The sequence below is a fragment of the Haplochromis burtoni genome, unplaced genomic scaffold, assembly GCF_018398535.1.
Source record: "Haplochromis burtoni strain Fernald_Lab_line unplaced genomic scaffold, NCSU_Asbu1 Contig_80, whole genome shotgun sequence".
NCBI classification, from domain to species: domain Eukaryota; kingdom Metazoa; phylum Chordata; class Actinopteri; order Cichliformes; family Cichlidae; genus Haplochromis; species Haplochromis burtoni.
In genome coordinates, this window is record NW_024582441.1 from 1,720,987 (window position 1) to 1,746,704 (window position 25,718).

At 43.3% G+C, this 25,718-nt stretch overlaps 1 protein-coding gene across 2 annotated transcripts in view; it reads left to right on the forward strand.

The window, feature by feature from the left end:
* The window catches only part of si:ch73-22o12.1 (nectin-2), an 85,638-nt gene that overhangs the window by 26,932 nt on the left and 32,988 nt on the right, over nt 1–25,718 (forward strand). Inside the window, exons 2-7 of one of the 2 annotated variants that reach the window (XM_014334462.2) lie at nt 3,923–4,032; nt 4,895–5,147; nt 10,738–11,031; nt 11,171–11,288; nt 11,897–12,045; nt 19,214–24,387. In XM_014334462.2, the coding sequence (XP_014189948.1) occupies nt 3,923–4,032; nt 4,895–5,147; nt 10,738–11,031; nt 11,171–11,288; nt 11,897–12,045; nt 19,214–19,782 (1,493 nt within the window). In that variant the 3' untranslated portion in view covers nt 19,783–24,387. Of the gene's footprint in view, nt 1–3,922; nt 4,033–4,894; nt 5,148–10,737; nt 11,032–11,170; nt 11,289–11,896; nt 12,046–19,213; nt 24,388–25,718 lie in introns of those variants that run through there. The other variant, XM_005925159.3, reaches the window with a different exon arrangement.

The following is a 25,718-nucleotide window of genomic DNA, read 5'->3' on the forward strand; positions in this document are numbered from 1 at the left end:
GGTGCGATGTGCGTTAGCTCCCAAACACTCTTTTCAGGCATCTCCGTCACCTCTCCCTCCCTTTTCAGTGGTGCAAACATATTTGAAGTGAAGTGTAAGAAAGGGTAACTGTGGCAAATGTCCCAAACTTGATTTGTGAAAAGGGCTGTGGATCTATCTTCAGTTTACCTGCGACGGGGAGTGGGAGAAAGTATTTAAAAGGAAAATCAAATCAGAGAAGGCGCATGCGGCGACAGATTCTGTCAGGACAGAAAAGTGATGACGCTCCCTGTTTCCCATATCAAAGCTATTATGCTGAAGGAGTGGAAAGCCTGGGCAAAACAATAACAACCACGGGAGAATAATGGAAATGGAGAAATTCATAAAGGCCTTGACGAAATATGAAATCCCAGAGTGGTTACTGAGACAGGAATGTGTTAGAAAGGCCAAAGGAAAAGCCACCCACATTCTCTGTCTCCCACAAAAACGCACAAACATGCACAGTGGACCAGTGGGAAGCAATCTTCAGGAACATGGACAATGGGGAAGCTTCATTGTAGCCCACCTGACAGGGCATAGCCCCTAGTTTGATGAAATGACAGCGTCACTGAGCTCTGAAGGCTATTGGATATTTTAGTTGATGGCCTGCACTCCCGTCCCCTCTGACGCTCTGCTTTTCTCCACTATAGTGAGGATCAGACATGGAGGACATGAATGCCATTAGGCGTCAGCCAGCCAGGCAGCGAGGCAGGCGGACACAGGCTGATAAGCGTATGTTCGTTTTATAAGCCACGACTGGCTCAAATGGGCTGCAGAGAAAATTAGGATTTGGCTTTTATTCGCTCGTGCTCGCTCTCCCCCCCCTCTTCCGCTCGTTTATTCATACTGTTTCACTGTAGTTTTCGCTCTCTGTTCACATCCACAGTGCTTCTCACAAGGTCAGGTGTGGAGTGTACCTGGCATCTCACAGGTCCACGCCTCCCGTTCTTCTCCCCTCGTCTGCCTCTTCTCGCTCTGTTTCTCGTTACCTGCGCCCCCACCTCTCCATTTTTAGTTGGTCCCACTGCATCTCCCATGGCCTCTTTCCCTCTGCTAACCCCCTCTCTCTTCTTATTTCGTCTGCTTTTTTTTTTTTTGTCCCTCAGCTGTCTCCTATTAACCTTGTTCATAGCTCACACTGTCTCCCCTTTAAGATCCTCCTCCTCCTCCTCTCCTCTTCTCTCGCCACACTCTCTCTTCGCTCCCTCTTTCATTCTCTATTCCTGGCATCGCGTTCTCTTCACACCCTTTCATCCCCACTTTTCTTGCACTTCGCCTCCCCTCCTCCGCTCTCATCCTCCATCACTTTGGCATTCCCAGCCTGTCTCTCGTCTCCTCCTTTCATCCTTCCGTCCTCCCAGCATACTTCCTCTCCTTCTTCCTCTCTGATTCATTTCCCTCTTCACTGATGGACGGTGGGAAATGTCAGCGTGACCAGGCAGAGGATCAGAGAGGACTGTGTTAATATGGCAGGGCTGTCACAGTGCCATCAGCAATAATGTGTGTGTCTGTGCGTGCACATCATGTGGGTGTTAAAAGACATAATGATAGGTGACAGTACTTAGGATGCCGACATTTGACTACTTAAGGATGTTGAGGAGGGCAGTTTGTGTGTGCATGTGTTTCGTTTGTTCATGTGCATTTGATGATGCTTGTATGTCACCTGCAGGCAGCAGAGCTACTGTAAAGTAGAGCAGCAGTGACATAAGGCTTCTGTTCTTACTCTCCTCCCCTCCAACCCTCTTTCTCTCCCCTATTCTTCTCACTCTTACCCTTGAACTGTCTTCTATTCACTAATTCCCTTAGTTCTTGTCCCCCTCCGCCTCCGATCTCTCCGTCTTGTGTTTTAATGTGACTGATGCACTCAAAATGTGTCTCGATTACTTTTTTTTTTTTTTTTTTTTTTTTAATGCTGCCTTGTCTCATCATTTCCAAAAGTCTGTTTGTGTAGATGAACATGCACACACTGACTTTACTTTCTCCCCGTCTGCTGTTCTAATGACACGGAGTCTGAGCCTTTGGGCTGGGCTTTGGGGACTCACTAAGAATGAGGTTGTGCAAGTCTCTGTATGTCTTGTGTGTAATATTCATTTCCCCGTGGCTGTAGGAAGTCTCATAAGGCTGGCCCTGTCTCTCATCTGAGCTCTGGCAGGAGTTGACCCGTGGTGGCTCTCCTCTTATTGCCTCCAAATGACAGGCAACAGGCCCGGCTCAGTTTGCCCCCACATTTTTGTGTGGACGTAATAGATATGCGTGTGTATGAATTTGCACATAAACGAAATGAGGAGTAAGTTATTGTCAATCCCACGCTGTAATGACCTATGACATGCCGCTTGGTCCTTATACTACAATCAAGACTAGTAATCAAGGTATTCAATAACCTTTTATCCTCTTTTCTCCTCCTCTGCTACATTATTTTTATAACCACAGTCAGGCTCCCACTCCCAAACCTAATCTGTATTAGTCTGACTTGTTTAAGTAGGCTGACAAAGGAGTGTAGCGTGATCTTTACATAATGCTCTAGACATTTGAAACATTACAGGCCAGGTGCTTGACAATAAAGCAGTAATTTGATGCCCCCGTGTGTGTGTGTGTGTGTGTATGCTCGCCGTGTGTCGACTTGCATAGCTATGCTCGTGCATGAGTCTTCAAGCAAAATGAAATTTAAAAAAAAACAACAACTTGTTCATCTTTTCAGCCCAATAAGGCTCGCTGCTGATCCCACGGGCTGTTTAGTGGTTGTCCAGAGGTTCCTCTGTGGCTACAAGGGGGTTGTTTTGTGGTTGTAAATTGGGCTGGTCCTGGGAGAGCTGGTGTTATTCTAGGAAAGGCTTGCTTTCTTCCACTTTCCCACTCGGTTCTTCACTCATTCCTGCCTCTTCTCTTTCTCTGTATTGATACCTCAGGTCTCCCTTGAGAAGAGAAGGTGTGGTGTTTATTGCTCGTCAAACGAGAAAGACAGCGTTGCCCTTTCCTCTTATCTCTTGCGTACGGGTTTCGTTTGTGTGTGGGTGCCTGTGTGTGTGTGTGTGTGTGTGTGTGTGTGTGTGTGTGTGTGTGTGTGTGTTCTACCAGTGCAGCAGATCATATTAGTTTCAACACAACAGCTTGAGCTCAGCACAAACTAGTGGAACTAGTTTTTCAAGTAATTGTTTGTCTTTAGGGGAAATTGTGTTTTGCTCATTCTATGTGTGTCTGTGTCTGTAGCTTCCCGGTAAACACACTGCGAGCGCACACACTCGTATGGAAATGTAGGCCTGGCTGCAGACATTTGAAGTTGTGTATCCGCCGGTAATCCACTCTTACTTAAAACAGGTGCCATCTTGCTGACATACACTAATGCGCGCTTACTCATACAAGTAATTACATTTTTCACAGAAACCTGGATTACACACACAGAGACGGACACACACACACTTGCACAGATTGTCGTTCTAAAGCTCCTTCGCTCGTTCTGTTTCTCACACACCCACTGACAAAACGCACTAAGAAAAGCATATTTATTTTGACTCTTTGCTGTTACACAGGAATGTGTCGGCACAGAAAATGGCAGGCTATAGAAAAGCATAACCCATCCACATGATTTATGACCTATGGGTAAAAAAGAACTGGCTTTCCTCCTCCTCCTTTTCTTTTTTTCTCTCTCCCCCAACACACAACTTCGCTTCCCCCCACCACCAATCTGTCCACGCACGCACTGTCATGGAGAGGTACCAGACTCTTGGCCTACTTGCCGGAGTTCAGTAATGCTGTCCTGTGTATCACACACACTTCCATAGTGTCCTCATTTATCTTTGCTTTGTACCAAGACTGTTCCTTTTCTTTGCTTTCTCCTGTAGTTTGTGTTTAAAGGGAAACATTGAGAGTAATGCTTTTTTTTTGTCTCTGTCTTTGTTTTGTTCAGGAGCTTCAGGTCAGCGTGTAAAAGTAGACCAAGAGGTGACATCGTATCCTGGCCAGACAGTCAACCTGCGCTGTGCCTTCGCTGATCCCACTGGGGTACAGCTTTCAATGGTAAGATATACAATCCCATGATGCATCTGTGTTTCCCCTTGGTTAGTATTTGATTACCTCTTTGCACCACTATACTCTCTCAACTGCAAACTAGATTTGTTGTGTGAAATTCAAATAAAAATGTCTGTGTCATCCCAAAACTGGAGCTCATTGTGCTGACTTGACACAATACAATTCAGTGAAATTGGGACTGCAGTTACAATTTGCTTTTACACTTGAAGCCAGCAGGTATCCGACTTGAAGTGGATTTGATATTTAACTCAAATTATGACAATTTTCCTGTAAATACAGTAGTCATTTACTCACTGATTTGATTCTGCGGGTCAGTAAAACTGTGTCTGAGGTGGAAAAAGCAATTCTCTTCAATAAAATTAACCAAGAAAAATCAGAATATGGCTCTATGTGCCTTGTTTATTTGCCACATTGCACCTTAATCTAACAAATCATGGCTCACAGAAATAATCCAGAGGCCAGCAATAGGTTTTTGTCACATTTAGGCTTAATGTTTTATTACTCCAAACAAACAATGCTAAGCTACATTTTGCTTTAGGGGATTGAATATGGTAATGGGTGCATTTCTTAGCTGCATTTCAATGAAGCTGGAAGTGCACAGCTCTGCATGGTTCTGCTAAGAACAGTCGAGAGAGTACTTCTCCTGAAAAACTCGCATCCATATTCATACCTGCTCCCCACTTAATTGTGATGCCGTGTACGCAACCCTGTGGAGTTTACATTAAAATGTGGATATCTTAAAACGCTGTCACGGTGTCGCTTATCAATGCCATGATGAATGAGGTCTGCTGTTTTTCATTGTCTCTCTATGCTTCCCGTCCACTGACCCTCTCGGTGTGTGCCATCATAGGTCACATGGATGTACGTGCCAGAGCCAACCCAAGACCCAGTCAACATAGCTGTGTTTCTCCCCGGGAATGAGCCCAGCTATCCTAACTCACCTGTGAAAGGCAGAGTCAGCTTCGTGCCCAGTCCTCCAAAGGTGGACAGCCCTTCTATCCAGATTACTGATGTTAGGATGACTGATGAGGGGAAGTATGCCTGCGAATTTGCTACCTACCCTGGCGGAAATGTCCGTGGCACCACCCAGCTGGTCATGCTAGGTAGGTCACTAATGTACTCTACGCACTAAGCTTAAGAAAAGATGTGATGAATCAAGGAAAAAGCCTCAGTGCTTAATGGCACAGAGGCATGAATGCTTTATCTCCAAGAAGCTGAACCTCTGAACCACTTAAAAAATTGGACATGTGGCTTGTGAAGCAAACAGATCTGTTAGAATTTAATAAGAAAGAGGGATTTTTCCCATCTCATGCTTTCATCTTTACTCTTGAGACTTCATGAATAACATCCAGTTGGAATTTCAGGTAATTTCTTGAAGAATGCCAATTTTATTTAAAATTATACAAAAAGGATGGTGTTTGATGTGCCAGAAGATGATTATTGTTATTGCAATTATAATTTTACCTAGCCAAGTGTCCAGGTACAGTTTGGTCTCTAATTTTCTTGTACTGTAGTTTTGCCTGTGTACACCACCACAGTATTTTAATCGAATAACCAACATGTTGTTAAAGTGCAGACTTTCACCTCCAACCACCTCTAATAAAACTAGTAAGAGTAACAGACATTTTTAAAACTTTAGAAGTGGTCAAATCACATCTCTGGTACATTCTTAACAAGAATGGGTTCACTGGCCAGCTCTGAAAATGAAAAAGGGCCCAAAGACCTTAAACACAACACGACATTTCACCAAGAACATTCTAAAGCAGGTTGGTATATCATTGTCTTTTTGTGTGTGCGTGCTGTGAAGCGCAAAAATCTCTTTATAAATGAAAATACTGAGTTTACAGAAATGGGCAAACCACTGGTTACACTTTAGACAAGAAGAACAGATTAGACTTGGTCAGAAAAAGAGCCAACACAGACCTGAAAAGATTATTTGTGAGAATAAAACCAAGATGAAGTTGTGCTAAAATGATAGGAAGAGAAAAGTGCAGAGGAGGAGAGAAACAACTTGTGATCTGATACCATATTATCTGTTCAACATAGTGGAGAAAATATTATGGCAGAAACTGTGAAGAGTACGGGGCTATACTCTCTGCTCATATTCATCCAAACGCTGCAAAACTGATCAGACAGCGCTTCACAATCCAAATGGATAATGCCCCAAAGCGTACTGTAAAAGCAACCTAAGAGTTTCTCAAGGCAAGGAAATGGGATTTTCTTCAATAGCTAAGTCAGTCACCTGAGCTCAGAGCAGCTTTTTAGTTAAGTATAAAACTCTAATGAGCGCTAGACCTGGGGCAGTCATTGACTACGAAAGCTTTTCATCATATTATGAAGCAATCCCCATGTTTAAAATGTCCTATTATTTATTTTTTCATCCTCTGAAAATGGGAGCTGGGCATAACAGTGTCTTTAGTTCATAAACAGTCATTGCAATACTTTTGTGAAACCCCTTGAATTAAAGCTGAAAGTCTGCACTTCAATCACATCTTGATTGTTTGATTTTTAAAACCTCTCTGTGGTGCACGGAGGCAAAACTACAAAAATGATTTCTTTATCCAAGATTTTTTTTTTTTGCTTTTTTTTTTTTAATCTTTAGTTAAATTTCTTGCACTGCTGAACCTAAAAAGCTTCTAGCGTGAACACGAGTGTTAAACATCTGCAACACCAGCGCTACTCTACTCTGGGATTGACTTCCTGAAACCCTACAAACTCATTTTTAAGAGATCCTGAACCCTGTGTGTTGTGCATCACGCTGAGTCGTGGCTTTTACAGCTCCATTTGTCAAGGGGTAACTTCCCAGCTTGTTGCATTCGTTGCTGTTTGCCAACATGCACTCCTGGGTTCAAAGCCATTGCAGCTTTTTGTCTCCCAAGGACTTGAATGTTTCCTGTTAAATGTATTACACGAGGATACCACTCAACAACAAGCATTTTTCAAACCTTCCCCCAGCGGCTTTTCGTCAGGTGCACAGGAACCCAGCACCATTTCCTCTGAAAGATTTGAAGCTTGAGGTTTTTTCACAGACTTTCACACCATGAATTAATTGAGTAGTCAAGCCATTTATAAAAAGTGGAATTGCCCAACTGTGTTTCACTGTCAGTTAAATTGGCTTTTCCAACCAAAAACCTACTTTCATGTTTTGCCAAAGTTTCTAGAGACTCATTGTGTCTTTGCAAGGCAAATTAAAGCCAGTGTGTTGTTCTTTCCCTTAAATTTGTCGCTCATCTGTTTGTAGGGAACCCATGTATATATGGCTGTTCGATTTAACGATATATATCAGATGACGATATAAAAACGTCTATCGTTTCATTTTACGCTATCGTTTGTTTCGTGCTGTCGCAAAATAAACTCTTTACGGCAATATTTTTTTCATCGTTTTGATGGTCACTGTAGTGGCTATATTAATTTCTTAAAGTTCTCTCTTTCTCTTATATTTTATATAACCACACTACAGACGGACAAGCGCCTGTTTTTATGCGTTGTGGTTAGCAACAACGACGGTAAAACCATCCGCTTGTTTATGTTCCACATAAACCTTTCACAATAAAGCTCAAGATCCTGTTGAGACTTTTCAAAATAAACTGAATCACGTGACAGAGCAGATTATTTACGGATGAGAAGTAAAAAAGAGCCGCCAGGTGCTAAAAAATAAACCTTAGACTCAAACGTTAGAACAGGCTTTTCCCCGCAGCATGCTGTGTAATAAATACTCACAAAGAAAACGGCGGCCTTTACAACTTATGTCTAAAAATGTATCGTTTCATAGATCGGTTAAAACACTGGACTCCAGCTACATGACGCACAGCTTATATCGTTATTGGAGATAGAATTCTTATATCGGGATATGAGATTTTGGTCATATCGCACAGCCCTACATGCATATGTAACTTGCAAACTGTATGAATGCAAAGGATCTTCCCTCTTACTCTGTCTGCTTTCCTCCAGCTCAAACCTTCCCCCAAAGGTAGTATATAGGTTAAAAGCATATGCAGCTGGGCTTAATTGCTATTATAAGTGGTATTGTCAGATCAATTGTGTTTTGTTAATGCAATGGAACCATTGGTCTAACTTTGGCCCAGCACCAGTGCCTCTGCCCTGCTCCCCTCTCTCCAAAGCATCATGCCCCCATGCTTCCCCCTAGGCAGTATATTGATCTAGCTACTTGTCATGCCTGCTGTCAGCTCCTGTCCTGCCTGCTTTCCTCTGATCCCACACTAGTATCAGAGAGGGCAATTAAGAAGAGGGTAGAGAAGATGGAGGTGAGGATAACTCGGATCATGTAGTGATGTAGAAATTGTATATGGAAATGCATTTGGCCGGTCAGGGAAATTGTGCATCAGTGGTGTGTGATAGGAATAGAGAGGGGACAGATGGATTTAAGGTTTGGAGGGAGAGTGACAGTAGATTTAGGGTTTGGATGTGTTTGCACTGGTGCTGGTAATTGTTTATCAATGTTAACTCTTGGGAGCAAAAGATTGAGTGTACACACTCCAAAAAACTCAAGCTATCAATAACCAAAAAAAGGAATAAAATGGGGAAAAGATTACTTAAAGTAAACGAAATGATCTGTCAGCAGAAGAGTTTCAATTCGACAATTTCTAAATCAAGCTTTTAGAAAAGCCACATTTCTAGTCTTAAAAAAAACTTTTCTCAAAACTAGTGTGAGCAGACTAAAAGTAAACACATTTATCTTAATACAAATAAAAGATCTTAATGTCTTCTCAGTAGGGAGGAATTTGTGCTTAAATTTAGAATTCATTCTTATTGCACGACTACTAGAGCAAAATTCAATGTTCTTATGACAGTAAGTCGTAAAAATAAAGTCTATTATTTGACTTGAAGTGCAGAGGATGAATTCAGAATTTAGTCTTGCAGCCTAAGGAAAGAAACGGGAAACAAATGTGTCTGTATCGCTTGCCAGATGGAAAGCAGGGTGAACAGGCTGTGGCTGGGGTACGTGTTCTCATTTAGTATCCTTTGGGCTCGACACAGATACCTCACCTCACTGTTATCACTGATGCTTGGAGGATCGGTGCTGGTGATGCTTTCTATTTTTCCCCTGTGAGACTTAACAAAAGGCTATACAGCAAGACATTTATACAGAAAAGTGGGATAAATTGTTTAAAAGAAGTAAACCTGACTTAGATTAATGTAGTAGTAGTACTATTAGAAATGAGATTGGCTTCCTTGATGAAAGGAATTGATCTCAGTACGGTCCTGAGCAGTGACTCAATCTTGATGTATATCATGAGATAGCTTTTGTTTTTAACAATGACGAGAGAATTGCTTTTAATGTGGCTATATGTTAACATGACTTGTAATCAGTGTGGGAACCCATTGCACTCATGGTGTCACAGCTTTGTTATAAAAGCTTGGAGATTAAGAAAGCAAAGGGGAAACTTATCTGTAAGCATAATGGAAAAACCATAAAACAGTAAAGTATGATAGAACATCCATCCATCCATTTTCAGTGTACTTCAGGGCAATGGGGGGTGGTCTGGAGCATTTTCCAGATGTAGTAGGGCAAGGTATGGCATGGGCTGGTCGCCAGAACGTTTGCATTTTAGAAAATATCCATAAGCGCTACTACAAATCTAACTTCCTTATATGCCCACATGCATGATGGGCCACATGCAACTTAAAAAAAAAAACGCAAATGGAAACATGCACAAGCTACAAAACACAATGGAATTTGAATAAAAACATGGAACGTGATGGAATAGCTGCAGAAGTAACATGCTAACAGTAAACCGCTAATAGCAAACATATGTACAGTATTAAATGACTCAGTATAATTAAAACACGTTACCTTCCATCCTTTTGTCCGTCACATCACCGATGAATACTTCGCTTCTTTTCAGGGTGTCTCAGAAAAATCCTTTGCATGTTTTGATTTATGTCATTCCCGCAGTTGGTCCGTCATGAACCCCCCTCCCCCCGAAACACTTGCTTTATGTTTTGTGAGATTTTTTTTATTTTTTAAATTTTTTTTTTTTATAATTTTGTTTACTTTTGCATCATTTCTGGTGTTTTCTTAAGCTGCAGTCCGTTTGACCCCTTAGGGCCACTTTACACATATTCACAAAACAAAGGAGTTCTGCCCATACCTGTATTATGGACAAAACAAATGATAAATAAGCAACATAGTTATTTATTGTGTTTGTCTGCAGGTATACATGATTCTGTGGTAGAGAATTGGCAACAACAGACAATTCCATGTGGTCACGTCGATTTTAAATGTGTGAAGAGTTGAAAATGACATTCTCGTAGCTCTAATTTCATGTATTGAGTTACTCAGAGCTGGTAAAATTTCACAAACAAGTTATACATTTAGAAACTAATTTCCAAAAAGCTTGAAAAAAGTAAAGTGCACTGACAACTCCTCCATGGTAAGAATACATATCCTGTCATAAAATAAACATAATAGATATTTGATCCTACTTCAATGTTTACTGTGCAGAGAGAGGCTGAGCAGGGCAACAGAGGACGCATTCAGATCGGGTTTTAGATTTGCTTTTGCCCGGCTGGTGTCTCAGATTGTTTATAAATGTGCACAATATCTTTTCCCTCAGCTGTGTTATTTCCATTTTATCTATCTCTACATCCTTTAATCTTCTCTCTGCCACTCTGTGTCTCCCCCTGTCTCCACTCTCCACCCTTGCGTCATGTCGTTCATCCATCCATCAGCTAAACCCGAGAACTCGGCCTCCCCTGTAACAGTGGTTGCTGGCACTAAGCCAATCACTGTGGCAAGCTGTAAGTCAGCAAATGGCCAACCCGCTGCCGAGATCTCCTGGGTGACTACAGCCAATGGCAATTACACAACGAAGCAGCAGCCGGGGACTGACAACACGTTGACGGTGATCAGCGAGTACATCATGGTCCCAACGCCAAACGACAACGGGAAAGAAATTACCTGTGTCGTATCACACAGGACCCTGGTCAAACCAGAGAGCTTCAGGATGAATTTAGCAGTTCAGTGTAAGACCTCTCACAAGTGCACATACATCCATCAGCAATTATTCTAACCCGATTAATTGAGCTCATTGTATTGTTTTTTTCTTTATTTTTAAATTAATTAATTAAATTTCCTCCTCCCATTCATTCTTTCTTCCCCCAGTTGCTCCCCAGGTAACCATAGAAGGTTATGACAACAACTGGTACATCGGCCGCACAAATGTGGCGCTCACCTGCAAGGCTAATGCAAACCCCCCTCCAACCACTATCCAGTGGAAGTCGTGAGTATTGGCACATCCTTAAATCTATATTGTCTTATCTCTTTGTCCGTCTCTCCCATTTTTCTTTAGTCACATTTTCCCTTTCTTACCCTTCATCACCAGCTTCACAGTCCTCACAGAGCTATAATCAGCGCTTTTATTATTGCAACTACAGAACTGTGCTCTGATTATGGAGATAGTTGAATAATTTGTCATAATGGACTCTGTGACTTGAGATTTAACCCTTGCATAATGAGAAACACAGTGTGCGTCTGTCTCCATTTTCTGTATTATCAGCTATTAACATAACTGTGACAAAATCTGGGAAAAAAAAAAGTCTGGAAGTTTAAAATAGAAGAAATGAGATTTTGGGATTGGATCCAGCAACACTGATTTTCCTGCTGTCCCCATTGTATCTCCAGCAGTGTGTTATAATGGATTGCCTTTTAGGGAAGGGTGGCAAACTGATTGGTTTTGTGCTGCTGATCAAGATTAGCTTAATATGACGAAACAGTACAACGCAGCACGTTTCTGTAAATGTCCGACTCTCTGTCCCCAGTGTCAAATGTCCTATTTTTCTTTTCCTGTTCTCTTCTTTCTCATACCGATATGCACTTTTGTCCCTCTAGGACGACAGGAGAGTTTCCACCTGCAGTGCAGGTCAGTGAAAATGTGCTCAAGGTACAGAATGTGGACGAGTCTGTCAACACCACTTTTTTCTGTGAGGTCAACAACCAAATCGGGACGACCAAAGAACAGTTTGGGATCCTGGTCAGAGGTGAGTTTAAGTGTCACAGATCAGCGCAGCATGCTAAAATTAGGCACCTGCTTAAGTGGCCTTTACAATTTCAGTTAGATAACATTTTAAATATCATATTTCAGCATCGTGTGATGTTTCTCAGTGGAAACAATCTCATTTGTGCACTTCCCTGTGACATAATGAATTAACATTATGATTGTTCCTGTCACTGCAAGTCAACCCTTCTGTGGCTCTAAATGGATTAAAACCAATACGAAGGGTAATTTGCGCAACTTGCAAATGCCCCAGCACGCTGATAAATTGTACACAGTAAAGGCATCAATAAAGCAGTGAACATTTCATAAGTAAAGTGAGAAAGCCCACTCTTGGGACTCACTTGGGTCTCATTCATCATGTAAACGTTTCCCTTAGCTTGTACATAAAAACATTTATATCTGAACCGATGAACTGGAACAAAGTGCACTTTTATCACACAGGCTACACATTTCCTGGTGTCCTCTGCGCTCATGTCTTCCCTAGGGATGCACCTTACATGCACCTCACATGTCACATATTCACACACACAAACGGACACATTTTCTGTGCTGAGGGCTAACTTGGGTGTTTAGTGTAGGGCTAAGGGGTCCAGCTGCTCAGTCCATGGTGCGTGTCTGTGTGAGTGAGTGCGCGTGTGTGTGTGTGGGAGGGAATCTGAGCGATCAGAGCTTGCATGTGCATTCCTTTTGTGTTTTTTTTTTTTCTTTCTTGTTGTTGTTCTTCACGTCATAAAACCCTTCCCCTCTCTGCTTTTAAGAGTGCGTGTTAGTTTTTTGTGTATCTTTGCATGCGCTTAATAAACTCTATTATCAAAGTTTCCATGCTTTATCAATACCCAAGGTCTGTCAGCTGCTTAGTACATCTTTTGGCATTTGCATTTTTTATTTTATTTTTTTTTTCCCTGAAGGTTTTTCATGGTAGTTCAATATTGTGAGAGCTGCACACGAACTAGATGGTTCCCATAGATATTTTCACTTCTACTTTTTCTTATTCTTTTTTTTTTTCTTTGTCGCCGTTAAAATCCACTGCTTCTCAGCCATACTCTGTGCCATCAGTAACAACAGGAAACACTAACGCAAAGCAAACAACACATAAAGTGACACATTTGACTCAAAATGATACGGTTCACTTTGTAATATAGTGGGTTTTAGAATAGTCTGCAGTATGGCTGCAGTGATGCATGAACTAAAATACTTTGGGTGTGTGTGGGTACATGTTTGCAGGTTGTGAAATGCATGCATGTATTCAGGTGTAAGCACTTGGAGAGAACCTTCCAGAGCAGGTCATACAGTCCAATCGCTGCTGTTTGAGAGTTTTAGCCACCCCTTTCAACAGTGTTCACTTCTATATTTCACCTCATACAAAATACATCCTCCTTCACTCTTCAGCCTGCACTTAGCCGGAAGTGATTTTCTGCTGACATCGGGGTAAACCTTTTCCATGATGGGCAGAGAGTGACTACATCTTAAGAGCCACCCAGCTCCTCCATGGCCTCATTTCAACATTTTTTTTTTTTTTTGCTTCTTCTAGTCCTCTTGCTCCGTCTCTCCCGATTTCATTTTTGTTTCTCTCTCACTCCCCCCTACATCTTTCGTCAAGTCCCTTGGCTCCTTATGGTGCCACAGCATGCGTCACCACCACTCCTCTGGGGCCATTCTGTACTGCTGCATACAGTAGGTAGTGTAAATGGCTTCTGTAGCACAAAAGGATGTCACCAACTCCTGCTGTGTATTACAAGACACAAGCAAGTGAGATACAAAGATCCAGCGAGCAGAGGGAGAAAGAGGCTGCTGCTTTTAGACTACAAAGATGGGGAACATGCCACACCAAGATAAATCAGTGCCAGCATGCAATCCTCAGTCAAAGAAGCAGAGAGTAAGGGCACGAGGAATGGAGAGAGAGAAAGCGATGCTGACAGCATTTAAAACTCATGGGAATCATGTGCTACTGCATCCTATCTCCACCACTATTGGCCTCCGCTATCTCTCAGCGTAGCGTGTGTTTCTGTCCGTCTCCAAGCCTCTCAGAGCGGATCAGTCACCCTTTGCTGCTTCAGCTCCTGGCTGCTTCTCTTCTCAATTCCACCATCCGTTCCTCTCCTGCTCTGTCTTTTATCCTACATTTTCACTCCTCCCCCATTCTTCATCCCACTTCCCTCTTTCTCTTCTTTCATTTTCTTTCGGGTCTGCTTGTTCCTTACCCGCGTTGAACTTCCCACAGTTGGTCTTATTCTCTTGCTACCGACCACCTCCTCCTTCCATCCTACTCTTCTCTTACTCATTGGCACAGAAGGAGGATAAGACGCGAGCTAAAATTGCCAACACTTAATAGGTGACTAAACCAACAAGCGAGTGTCAAAGGAAAAGAAGTTTCTAGATAGCAAAAAGGGAGAGAAGTGCACATAAAGAAAGACGGTCAGTACTATTAAAGAGAAATTAAGGAGTCTAAGAAAGATGTGTAATGCCTTCAGATGGGATTGCAGTTCAGACCTGTGGATGCTAATGTGAACGTGTGTAGACAAACGGGGCTAAGAGGGGCCGACAGGCGTGAAATGGCCAGCACCTGCTACATAGCAGGTCCCCCCACTCCCCTTTACCCCACAGCTGCATGACACACACAAATTTACACACTAGTGTCTGTGTGCTTACTCGCGCCTTCTGCCCTCGGTCTTGTCCTGTGCACATGGAGGCAGCAAGAGGGATGGATGTCCTCTCTTCTCCTTGCCTCTCCTCCTCTCATCTTCGATCCTGCTGCTTAGTCACACAGGCACGCAAACACATCCTAGCCTTCTCTCTTCTTGCATTTCTTTCGATTTATCTCTCCGATGCCATCTATTTCACTGCAGTTTGCTCTTTCATTGCATCTCTCATCCACTCAGTTAGCATATGCTCTCTCCTCATCCTCCTTATCTCTCTCAGGTTGTCTTTCAGCCTCCGCAAGTCTGCCGCTGATCTTCTTGCTCAGAAAAGAGACTCCTGCCCCCAGCATTTTCCTTCTCTCCATCTCATGCTTGTGCTATCTTTCTCTCTCTAAGCTTAACTCTTAAATACCAGTAGCTCTTCCTTAATCACAGCTTAGTAGTCTCCATCCCTCCCTCCATCCCTCCGTTCTGGGCTCCTCTCAGGGGGGGTTCTTGTGTGGCTAACCCAGATTCCATCCATTTTTTTTTTCTTGGTTTTTTTCCCTCATCATTCCTTAAAGGGGTGGCTCAGCTGAACCTCAAAAAAGTTAAATGCTCTAGATTGAATCCCCCACATGGTCTGAAGGGCTCTTCAGTTAAACGGAAAAGAGATTTCCTCCCAATTCGGTGCGTTTTTCCCATTTTCAGACTCATCCAAGGAGACAGTTCAAGGGCAAGGGGCTTGGCTATTTTCCTCCGTGGGGTAGAGTGTGTGAGTGTGTCTGTGTGTGTATGCCTGTATCTGTCTGCGTCTGTCGTTGTGTGTCTCCGGCCATGCGAAAACAGCCAGAGAACAGGTCTGATGGAGCCAAGTCTCCCTCCAGCCTGCAACTGGCCCCCTTCCCACCCCTAATTAGCACACACAAACGCACATTTCTGGAGACACACACTCGCACAGACACACTCAGCTGTGTTCAATAACTTAACATACTGACAGAGAATACTACTAAGGGATGCTCTAGGTGCAGCCCAGCACAACATCCGAGCAGTGATGACCATGGAGCACGTGTGTATGTATGTGAATGAGACCATGCATGTTTTTTGGACGGCTGCAGCAAACGTTACTTCTGCTCCATCTCTCTCATTACTCGCGGTCACTTGGAGCGTACAGTTGTGTTGGACATGACTTCATAAGGACCATGCTGTTTTTTTGGCTTCCACAGTATGTTGTGTGTCTCTGTGTGTGTGAGGTTTTTTTTTGGGGGGGGGTCATACTGCATGTTTGGTTTTCTCCCCACATTATCTACACAGCATGCATATTGCAGTTTTTCATTTGGTTCATTCGTCAGCATGTCTTTGAGGTGTCCTCTCGTCACTCACTCAAATTCCACTGGTGCTTTGTTAGGTTGTGACTGAGTCTGCACTTGGAGTCTGTGATGGCTCCTTTACATCTCTTTTTGTGAATCTTTTAAATGTTGTCTCCAGAAGGGTAGAATAAAACATGATGTATTATCCACAAAAGGATTTACCAGCGCAGACTTTTAAAAAAAAAATACTATTAAGAACTGACTTGAGTTACGCATTAAATATAATTAGATGAGTAGAATTCAGAGAGAATTTGCATTTGATTTTCAGCGTAATTCCCTTTGATGTGACAGCAGTGTGTGGCAGCATCGGGCCCAAACTTGGCACTGAGATTTTCACCACGTAGCATGTGGTGGAGCTCCACAGAGTCGGAGGTGATAATGCATTTCTTGTGTTCCTGTTACAAGTGGACACCGAGGGCTAGCTCTCACTCTCGTGTGTGTGTGTGTGTGTGTGTGTGTGTGTGTGTGTGTGTGTGAAGGAGAGAGAGAGAGAGGGGGGGGGGATCTGTGTGCAAGGGGGATCTGTGTGCAAGGGGAAAGTAGTGTGAGAAGATGTACGAAAGGAAAGAAAAATGTACCCACATTATTAATTCTTTCCCTAGGCATGTGTTGAAAGTGAAGCACAGAGGAGGAGAGCACAGAGAAGTAACACATGACAGAAATACAAACGCAAATTGGACAGGGAAAATGGATTTGGAGGGCTGAAGGAGCGTGTGCAGGAGACAGCTAGTGAAGTGGAGGCAGAGATGGAGAAAATGGTAGCAGAACTGAGGAGAGGAAGAAAAGAGTGAAGCACAGGTGTAGACAGCAGTAGACTACCATTCTCTCTTTTGACACGAATCAGTGTTACACGAGTAATACTGTCAGCTCTCTGTACAGTTAACAAGAGAGGCCGGCTTCTGTTGGATTTCAAATGAAACCGACAATAAGAATCGAGCTGATTTGCTACTTTCGAATTTAGGCAGGGATTTCAACGGCAGCGTCTACCGGTTAATCCTCTGGCGCGGCTGGTGAAAGTGCAGAGTGTGGAAAGGAAAGCAAGAGCGGCAAGAGAGGATGTTCGGCTTAACCGAGGGCTCTTGATCACTTTCTGCCAGAGTCTGAAATTAAAAAATACATTTTCTCACCACAATTTATTTGGTTTTATTCTGTAGTTAATGCGCTCAAACCTGAGTGGAGCGGTAGCACTTTGGAGTGACAGATAACAAACAGCCTATATTCCATTACATCATGTTTCAACAAAGCGCATTGTTGCAGAAAGAGCAACATGAAAGCCTTTAATTTCATTCTGAGGCATCACGAAGTAATGAGTACAATAAATAAGAAATCGGAGACATGAACGTGAATGCTTTGAACCCTGTAAAAGTAGGAATAATGTATATTGAGACATCATTTTCCGTTCCTACTTCAAGCAGGCTTACTTTTATATCTTCCAAGAAGGCATGCTGCAGGAACAGCTTACGGAATAAAGTCTAAGCTGTCTTTCTAATTTGTTATTCCTGTCTGAGTTATACCACTCGTTATGTCGTCGGCATATTCCCTTTAACGTTTGTAGAACACTTCTATCCAAAGCTTTGGCGTACAGCGAATGCAAACATTATTCTGGTTTTATTCTCGCTGCCCACTGAGTCAGAGATGACACTGCAGCACATGGGAAAACGGTCACAGGTTGTGTTTGTGGGGAGTTGTCAGAGTCCCTGAAAGCACTTAGAGCCCTGAACTCATGACCCCCGAAGCCCGTACAAAGCAGCAACATCCTGCTTGTGTTAATAGTGTTACTAGTCTAGGCTAGTCTGTGCCCGTGACACAATCAGCTAAAAGATTTTAGAACTTCCTGAATTTAATGTTTTCATTTAGTCACGTTCCTTTATAACTGTATGAAGTCTGAACTGGAACATTAGAATAGCTTTGATATCTGCACTGACTCGTGCATTTTTATTGACACGACAAATGGAAGCATTTCATTTAATACACAGCCCCAGTCTGAACTGTTAGCTGACTTTCATGCAGAAGCAATTGAATTTGTTGCCGTTGAAATACCTGCTTTAAAATACAGCACTAGTATTACTGAAGGGGAATATCAGGGGAGGAGAAAGTACAAGTTCAGAAAAAGAGTACTGACAAGTCACATGGGACCTCTTTACAACCCTGATTTAGACAGCACTGCTTATCCCTGGAGTTTTTTTGTACAAAGACGCACAAACAGGGATGCTGTGTGTTTGATTGCAGAGCCCTAGTTTCAGTCATAGCCTCCTGAGCTAGTTTGCACTCTAACAAAGCCTTTGTCAATATTAAAATGAACTAAAGTGACTTATTTTTCTTGTGTATGTGTAATGCCAGAGGAAAAATGGACCCACATATAAGACTGATGCGCACTCAACCAGTGCCTGTGGCGTACAGAAGTGGAGAGGGGCAGCAGTCTGTGCCCGCGCTCATACACGGCTTCCAGGAAGACTTGTCATTCCGCTGTGTCGCTTTGTCACTCACTCAATCCGCCGCCTCCTCCTCCAGTACCACCTTCTCCTCCTCCACCACCACCACCTTCTCCTCCTCATCTAATTTCCACCCTTCCTTCCTCCTCCATTCATCATTATCCTCCTCTGCACGGCCTCCACCTGTTCTGCTCTGCACACACTGATCCATGCTCTTTAATAAAAGTGTGTGTGCGTGCGTGTGTGTGTGTGTTGCACATTTTTTTTTAACCCCCTGCCTTGCCTTTTGATGGTGGTCTATGGAAAGACCCTGGCTATCGAAGGGCAACACAGGGGGGAGGGTGGTTGAGACGTTGTTGTGACGTAGCTGTGGGACTGGGGACAGCAGCAGCTCTGAGGGAGAGGAGGAAATGTCAAAGTAGAAGGATGCTCGTCGTGCACACACACACACACACTTGACTATACTGACACCTCAGCACTCTTACACACTTGACTGCATACATTTCAGACCAGCACCACTGACATCATCCAACCTTTTTCTTGCCATCTTGCTCTTTTTTTTAAAAAAACCAAACAAAAAAAACCAAAACTTTTTTTTGGCTGTCTTAATTTTTTTGTCTTCCTCTCCACTGGTCGAACCTTTTTTTTTTTTTTTTTTCTTTCTTTCTACCCTTTCTCAACCATATCCTTTTTCTTCCCTGTTTTTCTCCCTCCCTGCCTCCCTCCTACAGAGCCCCCAAAGAACCCATCCAATGCTGGCGTGGTGGCGGGAGCTGTGATTGGCTCCCTGCTGGCCCTCCTTTTGGTTGCCGCTCTCATCGCCGTGCTCGTCACCCGTAGGCGCAGGCAGCAGCAGGGTTACCGCGCCAATGGCGGCAGTGACATGAAGACGCGCATATTCGGGGGCGGCAAGAAAGCGAGCAAGAACGGCACAAATGGAGGTGCGGGAAACGGCGGCGGCAACAACAACGGCCCCATCTACGTTTACAGCGAGAGCTCCCCCATTCAGGCCCTTGGAGAGAAAAACAACCACCAGCTGATTACCATGGGAGGCCACCCTGAAGTGGTTAGCACCACACCCACTGCCCAAGACATCCTGCTAAGCAACGAGTTGGACGACGCGGAGAAGAGGAAGTTTGACGAGCTTGACGAAGCAGAGAACTATGATCACTACAATCCTGGTGGCCCCATCCATTTGCCTCGCTCAATTCGCGATCAGGAGATGATTGGAGAATACGATGATGACATGGAGTCCCAGCGTGATGGCTCGGTCATCTCACGGACTGCAGTTTACGTATAGAGGAGGAGGAATTGGAGGAAGGGGAGGAGGAGGAGGCGAAAAGGCGAGCTGGAGAATTCCTCCTGAGGATTTTGTGGCGGTGGGGTCTTGTCCCTGTTTGATGGTGAAAAGAAAATCATACCACTTTTATTTTTGAAAAACAAAAAAATCAATTTTAACTATAGTCTATCATTAATCACAGTGGACAGAATGAAAAAGAGGGTGTGGTGGGATGTTGTAAAAGGATTGTTGTTGTTGTTATGTGGTCCCTAAGAAGTAAAAATCAAACGGAGAAAAGAACAACATGCCTCCCACCGCTTCTGCTCGTGCTCTCGCTATCACTGGGACCTTGCCTATTGACTGACAGACAGGCTAAAGAGAAACAATGTAATGTGGGAGTAGGTTCATGGAAAAGTGATTACAAGCTTAGAGGAGGCATCTCACTTGCATATTCGCTGTTATCTTCACTAAAACAGTAGCCGTGGAATAAGTTGTCAAGCAGTTACCTGATGCCTGCAAATCTCTTTACTTCTGTGGGAAACTTTTTGTTTTGCCAACGTGTTGAGCTGTGACACCTGGTGGGAAGTGGAGGACAGCGGTATGAGTCAGTTTGAAAGTATAGACAGTAACCATCAGGTAATTTCGAGACAGTAAAAATGTATTTGCTTATGTCTGCTGGTGACTTCGCTCTGCTCTCTCTGCCTTCTTCTCAAAACAACTCTGCCAACTATCACAGGCAGTAGACACTCTCAATTTGAACTTAGCAAAAAATTTAAAGAACATGAGGTCTTTGTGTGCCGAGCAAATAGAAAAGCAGTTAGGTTTTAACAAAGTAAGTTTGCTGAGAGTTTGAACCAAGTTCCTAACAAGGTGTTCACGAGCAAACTTTTGCACTGTGCCTGGAGGTAAGAGACGGTAAACAAGAGATGAGGGAATGAGGTGTAGCTGATCTGACAGGGTCAAAGGATGGGGAGAGGGATTCAGGAGGCAGGAGGACTAGAAAGGAGCACGTCTCTTCTTTTCTCTTCCTCCTCATCCTCGTCTATTCAGAGCGCTCCTGACAGGAGGAGCTTGATTGGTAATGAGCCGTGAAGTCGCTCGCTTAGCCGGGACCAACAGATTGCCACCACTTATCGTTTATGACGTGGCGATTCCTCTCTCCCTCCCACCTCCATCTCTCCATCATGCTTCAGTCTCTCCTCCTCTCTCTCCGCATCCTTCTCTCCCTTTCTCTCCAGTGTTTATGGGGAGTTTATGATTTATCCAGGGCGGTGTTGAGGTCAGGGCTACCGAGAGCAAAGTAGTATTTTACCGCTCCTGATGTGTCAGACACCCCACTTACTCTACTCCAGCCCGGTGTGCCCTGACATGCCAGGAGTGACTAATCCACCTGGAGTGGCCATGTTCACTCCACTGCACAGACACCCCAGCTGCCTCTCCCGCTTTAGTAAATGGTGAGATGTAACAAGAGCCCCACCTCCAGAGTGCAATGGCATTAGGTTAGACAGATTTTCAATGAGATCATATATTTCTTTCCATTAGCCAGTGTTGTTAAATGTAGTGAATTGATCGGGAGACATAAAAGGTTGCATCCGCAGCAAAGCTATGGGAGTCATATTGACTAACAGGCAACATGTGGCGAAATGGCCCTTTTTATGATGCAGGTTCAGGGCCGATTGTCTCCTGACTGTTAATTTATCCTTTTAACGAGCCACCGGAGGCCTGCTCGGGCAAATATTACTCCATGGCTATTGTACACCGCTGTCTTTGAGACTCGGTGTGTGTACATTTGCATGCGTCACCATATCTGCATAGCCACTGGGCGACTGTGATGGACAATCGTAGAGAGAACCGAAGCTCCTCTAATCATTGCGTTCCCTGCCCTTCCTAATCAGCTGTCCTCGGACCCACTGGGAATCCAATGAAAGGGGTCTCGATGACTGTACCTGACCTCCTGTAAAGGACCTTCTAAGAAATGGGTTGGCTTCTGCTGCAGGTCATAAGGGCAAATGCAGGGTGACCCATTCCTAAGGGCAAAGATGACTGTGCTTGCGTTTCTTATCGTGGCTGTTTTTTTTTTTAAACCTTGAACTACAGATGTGAGAGAGAAACACTCACCCAGTATCTGTACAGGGCGAGGCAGACCTTGTTTGCCTTTGTGATGGCTGTTAACCTTCAGAGAGGTGGCGAGAGAGAGAGACAGATGACAAAAATAGAGACGGCGCTTCGTGTTTGAGCACTGTCTAGCATATTGTAAGCCAGTGTGTTCAATAGGATTATCGTCTAATGGCCTTAGCTTATACTTAAATGCAACTCCTGCCAACCTGGGGTACAGTAAATTTGCCGAATGCAGCTGATTTGTCACACTCAATATGAAAATGTATTATTTTTACACTTGTATGTGTCACCAATACAAAGAAATATGAGTGCAACACTTAGTTGTTTTTTTTGTTTTTGTTTTTTTTTTTTTGGAAGGGGGGGTCAAAAAAAGAATACTGACAAAGGGACAAAACTGTTGTATGTACATTTTGGTGTGAGCTATCTGTGTACTATATACGTAAGCATCTTTATTTTTCTTGTGAAAATGTGGATATTTATGAAAATGTAAATATCAGATCGATGGAGCCAGTGTTTCCGATGTTATGGAAGTAAAGAGGAAAGCGTTTGTGGGTCGGCTAAACCTCAGAAGGCATTCAGAATGTAATTTTTAACCTAACGCATACCTCAGTAGTTTGGGTGTTTATAACATACTGAACTGACTGAGTTTAATTTATCCAAGGGCCAATTTGATTTGGGGGGGGGGGATGCATATGCTTGAATTTGTTTTTTTTTTTTTTTTTTAATCCGAGGTAACTTTATCTGCATTTATAAGCACACATTTCTTGGCAGACAATTGGCTTCACCTTCTCCTTGACAGAAACTCTGCACAATGCAAAAACTTACACACAATACTCAATTCATCAGGTAGACCGTAACGACGCAAGCAACGGTCTGTTGAGTCAGCGCTCGGCGTGTGTGTGTGTGTGTGTGTGTGTGCAAATCTGTGTGCCAGTGTGTTCGGCGGCTTTAGGACATCTCTCGCTGCCATTGGACTGTAACTTGAGTAGCCACCCTTTGTCACCATGGAAAACTGGCAAACCGAAGATATTATTGTGCATTTCGAGAAGACTCACTCACTCGGCGCACACACACATACTGTACGTATACATTCGCAGAGTGCTGAGATGCATTCGCCCACACACAAACACCCCTCAGTCAGTCTCATTATGCTCACTCCCACAGCCAAACTGTGCAGAAGACACCTTCTACCTGACAACTCTGCCATCTCCTGACACAAGCCCACACAAATGTGTTCGCGTAGCTGCACACACACACACGAACACACTTCGTCTTACTCTGCCTCTTCCACAGCGGCTCTGTCAGGACACATACAGAGTTCTGTTAGTGTGGAAAGAGCTGTACCGTGATGTGTCCCCCTGCTCCAGTGCTTTCTGCCCCCCAAAGTGTCCAGCCTGTTCCCGAATCAGTGACTGTGTAGAACATAAACAACTACACATTCGGGGGAGACGCACACCTTTCACCCAGTGTCACAGACACAGGCTTTTTAGGAAAGCGATTGTCCGTTCTGGTCTTGTTCTGCAGAGGGAAATATCGCTTTCATAAAAATGCCACTGCGCTGACCTCCTCCCCCTCCCAGAGCCCTTTGAATGCTTTTAGAAGAGTCGCTTTTTTTTTCTTTTTTTTTTTTTTTTTAAACTTGACTCCAAAATGTTGTCTTTTACTTCACACACACATGCTACTGCGACCGCCTCCACAGACACACACACACACACACACACACACACACACACAAGCACATCCCATTGCCACCCACCTCGGTGCCCAAGTAAGGCTTGTCAGACAAAATGCTTTTAAGAGAAATCTGCAAACCTGGTCCAGGTCTTGCACAAGGTTAGATAGTCAGAATATCCAATATTTTCTTTTTCCTTTTTTTTTCTTTTTCTTTTTCCTGAGAGCAACGTGCTCTTATCGTTTCTTTGGCTCCAAACATCTGATGAGTAATCAAAGCCTTAACATCTCCCATCTCACATGCATTAAGTAAAAAATGAAGAAAAAAAGAAAAAAAAGAGAAGCTTCCGGTGTACATAGTATAAATATATAAATATGTAGCAGAAAAAAGAATTACTAATTTATGGTGTCATGTTTGTGTATTACTCAGTGACAGCACGCATGAAGGATTTATTTTCTCCTGTTTACCGCTTCTCCTCTCTTCTGTTATTTTTGCAGTGCTTTATAATTTATGTTTTATGAGTGCTTTATTCTTGACTGCTGCGCTGTGATTGCTGCCAAAACTGGCAAATGTGCTTCTTCTATACAAGTGAAACTGTATACAAACACACAACAAAACAGTCTTACCCAAAATGTGCTTTTTATTATTGACTGCTTTGTGTAAAGTTGTTCTTTTTTTCTTTTCTTTTTTTGTATTTTTTTTTTTTATTTGAGTTTTATTTTGGTCTTAAAAAGAAGTAAAAATACAGATTAGAGTTGGTATTGCCATTTTTGTCATGTCTTTCTAGATTATTTTTCCGTATTCAGTTACTATTAAAGATTTCTTGATTTTTGAAATGTTCCGGTGTTGCTGTGTGTAGTATGTGTCTCCTCTTTCTTACCTTCATGTCTCTTTGACACTTGAGGTTAGCTGGATGACTGAGCACCCAGATTGAATAGAAACGCCAGTCATTGATTCACACTGATTAAATTTATAGATTAATTGATCAGGATATGAAGTAGCTTCTCGGTCTCTTGTCACCCATCCTTCAGATCTCAGACACACCCCTGCTTTTTCTCCCCTTCCCCACACTCTCATTTCCTGGTCTGGCTGCTTGTCTCATTTCACTTTTGATAAATCTGTGAGTGTGTGTCAACAGAAGTGTGATAACAGGCTTATGGGAAAATGAGCGCAGGAACAGGAGATGCCATTTCGTGGTTTATAATTGTCCTGAGCTCCACCTCCTCCCGTTCTGTTTTGTATATGTGACTTGGCTGGCAGAAGTAAACTTGCTGCCTTAGTAATGGCTAGGTAGCAGATGCTGTAGTTGTTTAAAGGGCACATTTTTCTATTAGGTGTTTCACCGGTGCCTGGAGATAATGAAAGCACTGATGCATTCCTATTTCAGAGTGCAGGAATACTATTATATTCAGCAGAGTTTCAGCAGTTCTCATGTAAAAGCTGTACAAGCGTAGAGAAAAGGGTAGAGAGCAGGAATGTGGGCATGTAGCTTCAGTGGTTTTCCTGGAGGGAGGCAGCTTGTGTTTTCAGTTGGGGAATGTGCAGGCCAAGCTGAAACTGGGTGAATGGAGCGCCTCTCAAAGGCTGCATTGTTTGAGCTCTGCCTAAACCAAACAGGTTTGGTCAAATTTCAACAAGAGGGCATGCAGAAGTTTAACTGTGTGTAGGTTTATGCTTAAATATGCTGTGTGCGTGTGTTGATGCATGCATATGCACCTGCCTCATTTAGTTTGGACATTAAAAAGCGCTGCTGTTTCCCCACAAAACAAAAACTGACACAAGCAAATTCTGCTCTTTAACGTGCCTGTGATGGTGACAGTTGGTATATGGCAGTGATGGCAGCGAGTTCTCAGTGTTTGCCTGGTGCTTTGATGCCGTCATGTATCTGTGTGTCATCCTGGCTCCTTGTCACAGTTCATTTTTGTTGCAGGCTTCTTCTGTCAATGCACAGCTATTTACTGTGAGTCCAGCCCACCATCTGGCCTCTCTAATTGCTTTGGATTTGAGGCTGGCAAGATAGAGAGCACTTACACAGACAGACTCGCTCACTATCTCTCTCTCTCACGCACACACACATACACACTTACACACACTTTGACTCCTTTGGTTTTCTAGCTGAATGTAAAACACTGTACGCAGCAGCAAGGCTTTTAAGGCACAGCTAGTA